Raw genomic sequence first — 13,831 nt, 5'->3', positions numbered from 1 at the left:
CCATCATGCTCTCCTCAAACCACAGTAATTGGGCTTATGTCTTCCTTCTTCATTGAAATGCTGCTTATCAGACACATCAACCATCACGATTCTTGCCAAATTCAACAATCATGTCTCTGTCCCCAACTTCCTCAACGTTGGTAGCATTTGACCTAGCACACTATTCCCTTGTTTCTGAAATACTATTCTCTAGGTTTCTATGGTACCTCATACTTTTCCATCTACTTCACTGTCTAGTCCTTAACACTCTCTCTCGAAAATTCTTCTTTCTTGGTCTTACTTCTGATTGTTAGAGTGTCTAACATTCAATCACAGGCCCTCTTCTCACCTGGCACTCTTTCCCATATAAGATGCCTTTATGACTTCCAACACGATATCCCCAAATTTACTTCTCTCCTCTGAGATTCAAACCTATATGTATATAATCTCTTAACTTGGGTGGCAAATATGTACTTCAAACTTCATATGCACAACACAAAATACTTGAGTACAAGCTCCACATCCTCATCACCCCAAAACCATTCTTTCTCATCTCAGATAATCCACCCTCCACCTAGTTGCACAGGTCAAAACCTAGTGGCCATCCTCGATTCAGCTTTCTGTCTTCTCCCACCTCTGATCCCTTAAGCAAATCCTGCCAGTGTTTCACCAAATTATACTATAAATCCTACAACTTCTTACCATGTCCAGAACCTGCTACAGTCTCACAGTACAAGTCTCTGTAGCTGGCTGAACCGTCTTTTAATTGGTCTCATTGGTTCCAGTCTTGCCTTATTCCTCGCATGATAATCAGACTGATCTTTTAAGAGTATAAACACTCATCTATCATATTAATGCTTAAAACCCTCTAATGAGTTTCTACTGCAATTAGAAAAACAATCCAAATTCTTCACTAAAGTCTACAAGGTCCTTCATGATAGGGACTCTGTCACTGTCCCCCTATTCACTCTGTTATAGCCACATTGATCTTGTTTATTTTTTGAAGGAATGAAATACATTCCCACCACAGGGCCTTTGCACTTGCCATTCCCTTTCCAGAATGCAGAATTTTCTGTAGTTGCAGCTGCTTCTTTCCCAAATTCCTGGTTTCTTCACAAATGTCCTCTCCTCAGGGACACCTCTTTCTGAACATCTCAGCTAAAGATGCTCCACTTTAGGTGATCCATGCCTTATCCAATTATTCTTTTTCTTTATAGCACTTATTCCCACATGAAATTATTCTACTTACATAGTGCTTATTTCCTACTTCCCCTCCAGAGTGCTAATTCCATGAGAATAACCTTGACTCAATCATCACTGTATTCTCAGCATTTAGAACTGTGCCTAGCACTTAACGTTGCTTGATAAATATGTATTAACTATTGAATAAAGGACAGAAGCAACAAAATATAAAAAGAGACAAATGCGATAATCATTTCAGTTTTGGAGCATCACAGAGAAACAGCATTTGTAACCGCATCATCCAGACTGGCAACTTTTAATATATTTATCTCTAGTTATTTTTAATGTCATATATGTTAAAACAGGATCATACTGTAAGATTTATTTTGAAGACTTATTTTTAAATTTGAAGTTATATCATGGTAGTTTTTAAAAAATATTTCCTCCAGTATTTTTAATATGCCATAACTTCTTTAACAAGTTCATAAACCTTAGATTTTAGTGAAATAAAGGATTCACAAAAAACTGAACAGAAAGCACAGACATTTTCCATATGCACCCTGTCTCCATGCATGCATAACCTCCCCTACTATGGACATCTTACATCAGAGTGTTGCATCTGTAATAATCAATGAACCTACACTGATACATCATCATCGCCTACAGCCCACTGTTTACAGTAGAGCTTACTCTTGGTGTTGTACATCCTATGAGTTTTGACAAATGTACAATGTTGTGTATCCACCATGGTAGTATCATATAGAATAGTTTCACTACTTAAAAAATCCTCTGAGCTCCATCTATTCATCCCTTCCTCCCTCCAACCCAAGGCAACCAACTGATCTTTTTACTGTCTCCATTCATAGTTTTTGCCTTTTCTAGAATGTCAAATAGTTTGAATCATACTGTATGTAGTCTTTTCAGATGATGCCACACATTTTAACATTAAAGTTACATTGCATTATATAGCCTATTTTTTAACCTGATTTTCTGAAAACTTGTACCAATTTATATCCTTATCAGCAATGTACACAAGTGTTTACTTCACTGCACTGCAGTGCAGTGAAATAAATCACTGAATTTAAATCTTTGCTGATAAATGGGCAATAGTCTGAACACTCACCCTCTGACACTTCTGATTACCAAAAGTGGAAAACTAACATTTTTCCTTTTTGTGTGTGGACAATTTGAATGTCTTTCTCTTGCAAATAATCTGTTCAATGTTTTTTGCTCATTTCTTCTATTGAGACATTTCTTATGTTTCTCTTAATGGGCTGACATATTAATTCTTTATTTTATTAATTAAAAATAATTTGTCTTTTATCTATGGCTTTCGAAAAACAGCATTTTCTTTTTTTTTTAGTATTTGTTTTCTACCCTGATCACTAAAGAAATATATTTTACAAAAAAAAAAAAAAAAAACCCCAAAATATACAGAGAAACACAAGTAAGAGAATAGTGAACACCCAAATCCCAGATATAAATAATGTTAAAATTCTAGGGTGTATTTTTTCCATATATTTTTTGCTCTTACATTTATTTTGTATTTAACATATATTTACTGAGTGCCTTCTATGGGCCAGATACTCTGCTAAAACATAGCAGTTGAATATATTATACATAGGGCATGCAATTTTTTTTAAAACAGAATTGACAGCAAACTATGTGTGTGTGTCTATTCCTCAAAATAGTGCCTTTTAAAAATTAACATTTTACTGAAAAAATAACTATCATACCTTGATGAATTTTCACAAATGGAATACTCCTGTATCTAACACCCAGGCCAAGAAACAAAACATCATCAGAATTCCGTAATTCAGAAATGTTTATTATTATAAACACTTGCTTTTAGCTCTGATAAAAGTAAAATTCTTAGATGTAAAATGAGTGCAATGTTTTTAGGCTCTTGAGGCTTATTGCCAAACAGCTACCCAAAAATTTACTTCCTGTAAGCAATCTGAGATCTCCTTTTGATCTACCTATGTTTTCTCTTTGTGTTTTATTCTTTTACATTTTAACTCTTTAATTGACCGATTTCTGCATACAAGTTGAATAATCCATCCCTTCACTATTAATTTGCTTGGTTCCATTTAACACATACAAGAGTTTTCTAGAAGTTGGGCTGTGCCTGAGTGATTTTTTTTTTTTTTAAGATTTTATTTATTTATTCATGACAGACACTCAGAGGCAGAGACAAGGCAGAGGGAGAAGTAGACTCCTCGCAGGCAGCCCGATGTTGGACTTGATCTCAGGACCACGGTATCATGACCTGAGCCAAAAGCAGATGCTCAACCACTGAGCCACCCAGGCGTCCCTGAGCCATCTGATCTTTTCTCCCAATGGTTATCCAATGCCAATGCAGGCTAACAGTAGGCTAACACAAATCTTCATATAATCGTAGAATTATAAACCATTTACTATTTGTTTGAGCTGGATGCTATTACTTTTTGTTAAAACCTTCCAGTTATTTTTGCCTATTTATCCTTTCAAATGGACTTTAGGAACGATTTTACAAAATTGTTAGAACATGTTACAAAAAAGAAAAGAAAAGGAAGAAATCTTTTATGCAAATCTTTCTTTAGATCTCTCAAAGTTTTATTCATATGTGTCTTGCAAATACTTCTTACATAGGTCATTCCTTATTTTTCCTCTTAAAATTTTTTTTTGTCTTGGTGTTATGGTTACTGCTGCTACTTTAAAATTATTAAAATTTTTGAAAAAAATAAAATTTTTGCATGTCTTGCTATAATAGGTTACTGATTTTTAAAATTCTATAATCCTTCACTTTTCTGAAATATATTATAAATTCTCAGCCTACTCTAGTAGATTCCCTTCTATTTTCTATGTATATCAAATTTTTTGCAAAGAACAATCATTTCCATCGCTCTCATTTCATTAATTATAGCTCATGTTATGCCTCAGACTCCTAGAATAATGCTGAATAATAGTGCTGGCAGAGGGCATTCTCATTTTTTTTTTCCTTTTGTGATGACAGTGTGCCTCTTTTATTTTACTGCTAAGTACAAGGCTGGCTGTCAGTGTAAGGTGACATACTATCTTTTATTATGTTAAACAGATATATATATATACTTTGACTCCTACACCTTTCTGGTGAAACTCAGAATTAAGGAAGTCCTTGAATATATTTTTATATTTCTATTTCTTACTTCAGATAAAAGAAAGATGACAATCTTGTAAGATGGTTAAATTGGAAGAACACTTAAAGTTCTTCATTAGTAATAATAAGAAAATACGGACATTGTTTCTTTTCAGTCATCACTTGCAACATAGTTAAATCCAATATTTATTTACTATGTCTAATAATCATTTGTTACCCGAAAACTGTCTTCTGCTCTCTAAACTGAGGGTTTTGCTGTTACTTTTGTCCACTAAGGAAATGGACAAGGCCAAACAACTTACCTTAAAACATAGGAAGGCAAAGTCAACTTGAGTGTCTTCCATGCGGAAGGAAGTAGAAATTGTTCTTCTATTCTAAGACTCTAAGATAGCAAGAATTCAGTCTAATTCACTTAACAGTCTGCATGCAGAAGGCAATATTTTGGATGTTATGAAGGATGCTACTGGCAGTTTAAAAAATGTGATCCTCTGGATGCTGGTTGGTTCAGTGGTTGAGCATCTGCCTTCAGCTCAAGTCTTGATTTCAGAGTCCAGGCATCAAGTCCCGCATCAGGCTCCCCACAAGGAGCCTGCTTCTCCCTCTGCCTATGTCTCTGCCTCTCTCTGTGTGTCTCTCATGAATAAATAAAATCTTTAAAAAATAAAAAGTGATCCTCTATGTTTGCTAAATCTGTAAGAGGAAAATAAGTATACAAAAGCCTCCGTGTAGAGCAGAAAACAAATGGCATATTTGTGTATGGGTATGTTTATGTTTGGAATGTAATAGTAATACGTACACACATTTCCATATAGCTGCTCTTGGCTTGTGAAAGGGACTGAAAACAGAAAACAGTTCAAGATCTTGAAGTGTCCTACTCTTTTGGCAGCAGAGAACCAGAGCTTTCAGCACCCGCCACAATAGTTAGATAATGGGCATGAAAGTTTCTTCCTATTTATGGAGAATAAGGCACTTTCTAGATGAATTATATTTTTCAACTCAAATCAACTTCTGAATTAGTTTAAGTCTTTACACTTTTGGAAACATAAGCATTAGGTTACTACTGAACGGATCACTTGTAATCAAAGCTACTAAAGTATTGGCATGGTTGATGCTTTGAAGACAGACTTTTTTTCCTAGCTAAAATTAAATTTCTAAACAACAAATATTAAAATAATTAACAAATATTAAAATAATTAGTTTATTAGATGACAACCTAAGGTTTGGAGTAACAAAATATTACTACGAATTTAAACACTAAATTAAACTAAGGGGAAAACTAATCTTTTTTTCTTTATAAATAAGAAAAATCATTACAGCTTCTTTCCTTTAAACCATGGCACTATTTAGAGATTGTTTCCAGATCCTTTCCATGGACTTCGACTCACCAAACGCAGACTGGCCTCTACTGAGACCAGAACCTTCTATCCCAAGACATTTTTCTTTTCTTTTCTTTTCTTTTCTTTTCTTTTCTTTCTTTCTTTCTTTCTTTCTTTCTTTCTTTCTTTCTTTCTTTCTTTCTTTCTTTCTTTCTTTCTTTCTTTCTTTCTTTCTTTCTTCCCTTCCTTCCTTCCTTCCTTCCTTCCTTCCTTCCTTCCTTCCTTCCTTCCTTCTTTCTGATTTTATTTATTTATTCATGAGAGACATAGAGAGGCAGAGACATAGGCAGAGGGAAAAGTGGGCTCCCTGTAGGGAGCCTGATACAGGACTCAATCTCTGGACCTCAAGACTATGACCTGAGATGGAGGCAGATGCTTAACCACTGAGCAAACCAGGTGTCCCCCAAGATTTTTCTTAGTAGAAAAGGTGAAAACAAGGGGCCACCAGGAGCAGGTGCTTAAAAATCACATCTGGGACAGAAGTCTATGTAGCAAAGGTCCAAAAAAGGACTGAAATATTCATAAATCCTGACACCAAGGTATCGTCTGGTCTGTCCCAACCGTGTAACACACTAGAAGGAGGAGAATATTCCAATGTAACTTCACACTCATCCAGATGAATGTGGTGTGCACAACACCTGCACACAGAGAAGGGTGGGGAGTGTTCCTGCTGCTTCCCAACCTTGATCCCCGCAGTGGGGAGTGTGGGGTGAGAGCCTCTGAGGCTCTTGCAGAACACCAGGTCAATAATACCAGTGAGTAAAGCAACCATAATGCCAGTAAAATTGATGGGGAACAGAGACTAGCTGAGGACAAAACAGAAGCTGACACCCCACCCTGCAACTCCCTCTCACCCCAAGCAAAACTACATCAAAATGATAGTACTTAACAGCAGACAGAGAGAGAAAATTCAACATAAGCTTACATTTTGTTTGTATTTAGACTTATATCCACCTTGATGAAATACTTTCCTTAACTGTGGAAAAGTCTAGCAGGAGAACCGACCAATGGCAAGTTAAAACTGAAACATTATCAGACACGAAAGGCCTTTCCTTTCCTCTGTTTGCAGGTTGCCTTTCAATAAAAATCCAACAGAAAGAACTCTTTCTCCATTCACTCAGAAAGCATCATGCTTTACTAAAGAAGCTGAGGGGGGAAAAAAAACACACCTCTAGTTCCATACTGTCATTCATAAAAAATGACTTCCATATAAGCATCATCGTATTGCATGTGGAGACCTTTTGGTAAAATGATACGCAGGACGTTATTCAGACTTAGAAATAGGAAAGCCAGAAGTACACTATGGAACTAAAGTCTAAACCCTTCTCTGGTGGGGGAAGATATCATTTCCTTTGATAATTATGTCTCCCTGTCACTCATGTTTCTTAACATGTCAAAGATTTTTAACGGTACAAAAAACCCAAAATTTCTCCTTTGTTCCCTGTCCACCCCTCCCCCGAATGTCAACACAACTAATTTGTGATTGCTTTTATTTACAAATGTTATGAAATGAAGTGACAAATAAGACTTAAAACTAAAAATGATTAACTCTTTAATTTTTAAAATACAATTAAAATATTTCTAAATTACTTTAAAATGATACTCTAACTTTCCTAAATAATATCCTAATAACTATTTTAAGCATATACTTTGATAATACAGGAACTGTTACTGAAAGCCTCTCACATAGTGTGTTTCATTATTTAGAATCTCTTACAAGCCAAAACTGTGAATTAACCAAATTATACACAGGGGTGGCTGGCAAAAAGTTAACATTTTAAAAGAAAATGAGGCCAACAACTGGAGTTCAGAAATCACACTTCAAGCTAACCAACAGATCACTAATCTCCTTGAAATTACTTGTATCAGAGATCTTAAAAAGCTAAAAACATGTAATTTAAATATATTAAAATATCCATGTCCCCTACCGCAGCACATTGCTCATTAGAGTGTGAAATCCAGCGTTACCACACCATTTCTGCCTGATGAGATAATTTTGGTTTTCTTGGGAATATAATGCCAATACATTTATTTTTCCCAGGAAATAATTTTGCTTTTTATTTTGAAAGAAACTAATATTTGCAATGACCAGTTCCAGGCCTGTTGAATTACAAAAATATAAAATGAAAGACTGCAATAAGTATAAGAACCAGTTTATTTTTAAAATATTGTTCAAATCTAGAGCAAGTAAACAATTTTCAAAGACAGAGGCTAAGTGGACCTTTCATTTATACTTTTGCTGACGCCCTCATATTATTCTCGAGTAAAATAACTTAAAACCAACTTTTTTAAGGTTATAAGCCTAAATAATGTTTCTACTATTGATTTTTATACTTGGTTTATTCCTTTCTCTGTTTTACATAAGTCAGAGTCCTTGTTCCAAGAACAGAATCAGATATTTTAGTGACTGCATAGACCCCCTACCTCTTCATTTTCTTTTTGTTTCAATCTGGGCTTATGGAAAAACTACATCCCCTACCACCTTAAAAGTAGAACTTTCAAATAGGTATTTTTCATGTATTTGCCTGATCACTATTTTAGACCCTCTCTGTATATAGTTCACTGTGAATGATGTCGGTAAACAAAAATCCAGCTATATATTATATCAACACCAAGTTTGGAAGCTTTTTGGTCTATATTATACCGAATTATTACTTTGCCTAACTTCTCACTTTCACCACATAGTTTTGGCACTGCATAGACAAGCTTTGGCATTTATAAGAACGTAGAATTTAAAAGCAATAGCAAATTACTGCTAATTTCTTCTTGATGGGCGCTATTAACACCTATTAACACCAATAAGAGTAACAAGGTTATACTCTAGACAAAATATCAGCCCATTCCGTATCATTAGAAACAAATGGAAACTTGGGGGAGGAATTTTAACATACTAGTAAAATATGGAATTCTTTGTGCCCTTCTCTTATGAAGTGAATCACAACCATAAATCAGAAACAGCTTTTGAAAATAAGAATGATTATTAAGCTCTTCTAAAGGCAACTCTGAACTTGTCACTCACTTGGAATATTTCTACCTCAAAAAAAAGTAATGCCTTACATATAATTTCCTTAAGAAAAGCAAACACTTTAAAATGCAAAAAAAAAAATGTATTTTACTCTAAGTGTAAAAATAAATATTTCACTAAGGAATGGGGAAAAAAATGAAGCACATTTAAATAATTTTATTGCACTGGAAGTTGCCAATTCGCCTATGAGTAGTTTCATTGCAGATGAAAAGAAATCAAAATACAGGACAGATGTTGAACAAACCGCATTTAAGTTCTGTCACACACTGGCATTTTTCAAATGATTTTGGCTCATCTATTAAATAAGGTGTGTTTTGCTTGATTTTGAAAAGGGAAACATCAGGAAATATTTAAAGGCCAATTGCTGCCAATTAACTTTGATCAGTAAAAGTTCTATTTGAATCTTTCAGATTCTTCTCCTGTCTGAAATAACATACATTTATAAAATCTACCAAAACAACAACTTGATGATTAATGCCTGTTGGCAGCCCTACCACAAGCTTGCTTAACAGCAGGATTTAAATAAACAACTGTCTCTATTAAGAAGAAAGTGAAATGTAGTTATAGTCATGTTTTCTCATAATGGAGATATGAGAAACAATAGTCTTTATTCTTAAGAATGCTGCTAATCGAGATCATCATGTTTGACAGTGCCCATAACACAATTAACCATCTTACAAAAGTTTCCCCCCAAACCATAACAGGCAAATGAAATCATCAGCAGTTTGACCTAAGAAAACCTGGCAGCCCAAAGAGCGGAGGCTGGACTAAAATGTTATACAATTGGGGCAATCAGAAACAAAAGCATGTGACCCAGTAGGATAAAAGTCTGACACAGCATATGCCAGTATCACAACTTCTGGAGGATTCTGAAGGTAATCCATCTCAACAGTAATTATGTAGCTGATGAATCTGTAGCTTCTGATACCAGCACAGTTTAATATTTAAGATTCCTGACATCAAATTTTAATCCTTACCAAGGGTCATGTGGAATCTAACCTTGAAACATAGGAGTCAAAATAAAGCAAAATCAGAAATACCAGGAAGGCAAACATCACCATATAATTAATTTATCTTATTCTAGTTATATAGTCACAAAATAATATCTGTTATTTCAAAAGGCCATTCATCAATTTGCAGACATGTAACATGAAGTGTGTATATAAAATAATCAGAACTTACTTCTAAGTCATTGAAAAACAGATGTGTGTCTGCCAAGTTGAAAATCATTTCTTCCATTCTCAGTCCAAGGGAAACTGATGTAGGTGGATCCTAAAAGAAGAATTTTTCAGGTCAAGAACATATATATTTCAGGTTAATGGAATATATTGTCACAATAAGAGGGGGTCAGTGCCAGGAAGGGGTGAGAGCAAGAGATTCATTGGGAGGTTTGGGCTTCAGCTGCTTTTGGTGTAAGTGACGCATTGTGTGAGCAGACATTAGGGACTTATTTAACAAGTGACCCAAATGTTGTTCGTACTTTGCATAAGGAAGAAATGGTGTGCTGCTTAAAATATTACAAAAATATAAAATCTAGGGTTATTGAGACATAGAAAGTAGAGGAAATTTAGTTTCACACGTCTGTTTCAGGAGCAAGAAACTCAGTGACTGGAGAAGACATTGTGTTGTGCCACAACCCATTAAGAGTATCTGAAAGCATTGCCACAAATACCAGAAAATAGATACAATATAGATCAATTTCAGAGGAGTAATAAATACTAATTCTACATCAGATGACAACTATCATTATTTCTTATTTATTCAGACTGCCTGCCAATTTTGAGCATGCTCATAGTAGGAAGTGGTACCCTTTCTGACCACCTGGCACCATGCCCAGCACAGGGAGCTGATCCTGACATTCATGCGACACTATCCAGTCCTCAAACAGCCAGTACCATACACAAAGGGAAGTACCAGCATTCTGAAATGTACAGGGGCTTCCATCAAAAACTTCAAGCCTTGGACACTCGTGATGAGCAGTCTGTCTCATACAACCCCGTATCCCAATGACATCTACTGGCACTGAGAAGAACTCGGGCTATGCAAATATTTGCAGTGTTCATGGGGTTACTGTATTTGTAACGTATCGAATCCGGGAAACCACATGGCTCATGGTGAAGACCTGCATAATTAGGAAAGAAAAAATGTCCATCAAGGATACAAAGATGGAATGTGAGTTTTTACTGGGAAGGTTTTACTGGCATTCTAACAATATTGGCTTTTACAAGCACGACATTTTAAATATTTTCAGACAATAATTTCTGAAATACTACTTTGTTATTACAGCAAGCCTTTGGACTAAGTATAGAATCTACCGATATCATTAACTGGGGAAATTATAACTAGAGAAATTATGCCTTCACGTATTGGTGTACACTGTGTGCATCTCTACTGTCTGACGTAAACTTTGTATGTTTTGTGCATTGTCTTCTGAGCGTGCTATCTTCATTCCAGAGCTCAAGACTTGCCTGTGTCCTGACCTTCTACTCTCCTTGTATCTGGAATCTATTAAGCCGTTGAGTAGTTACCTCAAGTATCATCTCCTCACGGATTTTGGGAAATAGCAGGAAGCAATGGCAGAAAAGCTCTTACCTTTGCTCTCCTACTTTGGTGTCCTTACCTCCCTGATCCTCAGTTTGCTCATCTAATAAATCAGATGACTGACTGAAAAACACTTTGTTCTTATGTAGAATTAAAAAAAAATTCTTGTCTCTTAATTTGGCACCATCATATCTGTCCATACACCTTGGAGAGAGCAGGGACCTGGGATGTTGGGATGGGGGTAGAGACTGCCTCATTGGCTGCCTGCCACGTGCCAATCAGCTGGCCGGGGGAGGAGCCACCACCTCTCTGGCCGCCCACCCTGCTAGCACCATCCCCATCCCACCAGCACTCCAATGGTCTACCTGTCAGGAGCCCCAGAGGAGGGGCAGCGGATGCTTTGGGAAAATAGGGCAGGATGGCATTGCTGGCCTGAATTCCAGTCTTGCCTAGCTGATTGATACTGGGAAGGAGGCAGAGAACAGTGCTGCCAAAAGTCAGGGGTTAGGGTGGGCAAAGGGGCAAAGCAAACTCCCCAGGGTTTATATCAAGACAGAGAGGAAAAGACAGACAGACCAACTGAGTGTTCAAGAGCACGGTGGGGAAGGACAAATAAAATCACCTCCCTCAGATTTCCTGTTTGATGAGTTCTATTCCTCAGGATTCTTTAAATTGTCCTTGTTTAAGGCCACCTAAAATCTGTGACAGTTTGTGGGTTGTAGAAAAATTGAAAATAGTTCACAAATAAAGAAAAACTTTCACCGAATCTTAGTTTTATAGGAAATTAATTGCTCACTCACTTGGATTCTAAAACAGTAAAGTGTGCTGGAAAAAGCAAATGCTCAAATAGACCCTAGAGCAGAAATAACCAGTCAGAGAAGTTCAAACAGCTGTTTCTAAAACAAAACACCTGACTAAGGTGTTTACTCCCTCCAGCTCGGGCCAATAAAAATACATTGACTTGTCTCATAACTATGTCAATGAATCTTTTTATGTGGCAAAGTGGAAGAGACTCACCACATTTATTTAATTGCCAATTCTGGAATTTATGTGCCATGGTATCATTACTTTTGAAAAAAGTATGATTTCTCCTTTGATAGGGTTGCTTATTTATATCACCATCAAAAGAATTACTCCATTGTTTGTTAATATATAGCATACTTTAGCTTTACTTCATAAATTACAGTAATGACTTGCTAGTCGGAATACTAATAAATTTTAAAGGCTTGTTCAATCTTGTGGTCAAATACAACACAGATGTTGGTCTTATTTACCTTTTAATGTTTTTCTCCTTTGTTATTAGCTGTCCTTCAAGTTTTTATACCTGCTGCTCCACAGTATTGTTATGAAACATTTACTACAGTAAAAGAATGGTCTGACAGTTGACTGGAAAGAGAGAATTTTAGAATAGGAAAGGGCTCAAAATGACAACACTGTTTCTCAAACATTTTAAAACCACAAGCCATAGTAAAAAATACATTTTACATGATGTTCTAGTATTCTCTCTCTCCTTCTTCCTCCTCCCTCCCTCCCCTCCCCCCCCTTCTCACACAAAAAGAGCTGAAATGTTTAATTTGTCAAAACAAGACATTACCCACTGTGTGGAGTGCACGTTGATAGTTTTCCATGTCATGGCCCACTAATGCATCATGATCTATATAGTGTGAAAAGAAGAACCCTATGGTACACCCACTTGTGCTTTTAGAGACAGGGAAACAGAGTCGCATCAGTGTTGTGATTTGCTCCTGGTACAGGGCTGGCAGGGTACACAGCTGCCTCACCCAAAGTGGTTGACCTAAGAGGAAACTAGCAGAAGAGCAAATAGATAACCCCGTTCATAATTTGCTTACACTGGAGTTCTCACATTGAGGTTAAATTTATTTTATAAAAATCCTTTAATACTTTCAGATTTTTCAAATATGTCTGATACAAGTCAAATGTGACAAAAGCTAACATTGAACAGTTAATAAATTAGTCATAGCTTGATGGCTTATTTTGGCATATTTAAAGGAAGAAAAAACCCACATTTTTTTAGACCAAAACTGAGACATTAAAATCACCACGTCTTTGGCTTAATCTTACTTTTCTTGTGCTTTGCAATAACAAATTCCAGAGCAGCAGTTATAAAATGGTTGCTTTTATAAAACCATTTTTTGTTATATCACTTTTGAAAAATTATTTAGAACTTTGCCTCCACTTCAAAGAAACATGTCATGTAAGTAAACCTTGTTGCCAAATGTTTCCATTTTTTTTTCCTGAACTTGACCCTCTGTGGCACTTGTCACTGTCGTTCAATATCTTCTTGACATTTCTCCTTTCTGATGCCTATAACATCATCAGTATTTGGGGGGTATCCTTGTAGAATCTGAGTATCCATCATCTATCCCTTAAATGATATGGGTCCCTGGGACTGTTTTATCCATTCCTTACTGTAAGACAGACCCCAACACACTCATGGCTTCAGCCATCACCCTGCTCCCTTCTACTAAAATCTTAGATCTCAACTGTAGGCCCATATATCAATTACCTATAGGTCATTTCTAGCTGGATGTCCCATATAGCATGTGCTGCAAGTTGGATTCATCATAGTTCTCCAGGAAACCTACTATT

The 13,831-nt window shown here is 36.1% G+C and overlaps 1 protein-coding gene across 15 annotated transcripts in view; it reads right to left on the bottom strand.

Moving 5' to 3' along the window:
* The window catches only part of EYA1 (EYA transcriptional coactivator and phosphatase 1), a 419,064-nt gene that overhangs the window by 43,901 nt on the left and 361,332 nt on the right, over positions 1-13,831 (bottom strand). For all 15 annotated transcript variants that reach the window (XM_077876586.1, XM_077876588.1, XM_077876591.1 and 12 more), the window contains one exon: positions 9,863-9,952. In XM_077876586.1, coding sequence (XP_077732712.1) covers positions 9,863-9,952 — 90 coding nt within the window. The remainder of the gene's footprint in view (positions 1-9,862; positions 9,953-13,831) is intronic.

Source organism: Canis aureus, chromosome 28 (assembly GCF_053574225.1).
Source record: "Canis aureus isolate CA01 chromosome 28, VMU_Caureus_v.1.0, whole genome shotgun sequence".
Classification (NCBI taxonomy): Eukaryota; Metazoa; Chordata; class Mammalia; order Carnivora; family Canidae; genus Canis; species Canis aureus.
Note: the sequence above shows the minus strand (reverse complement) of the source record. Positions and strands in the feature narration are given on the sequence as shown.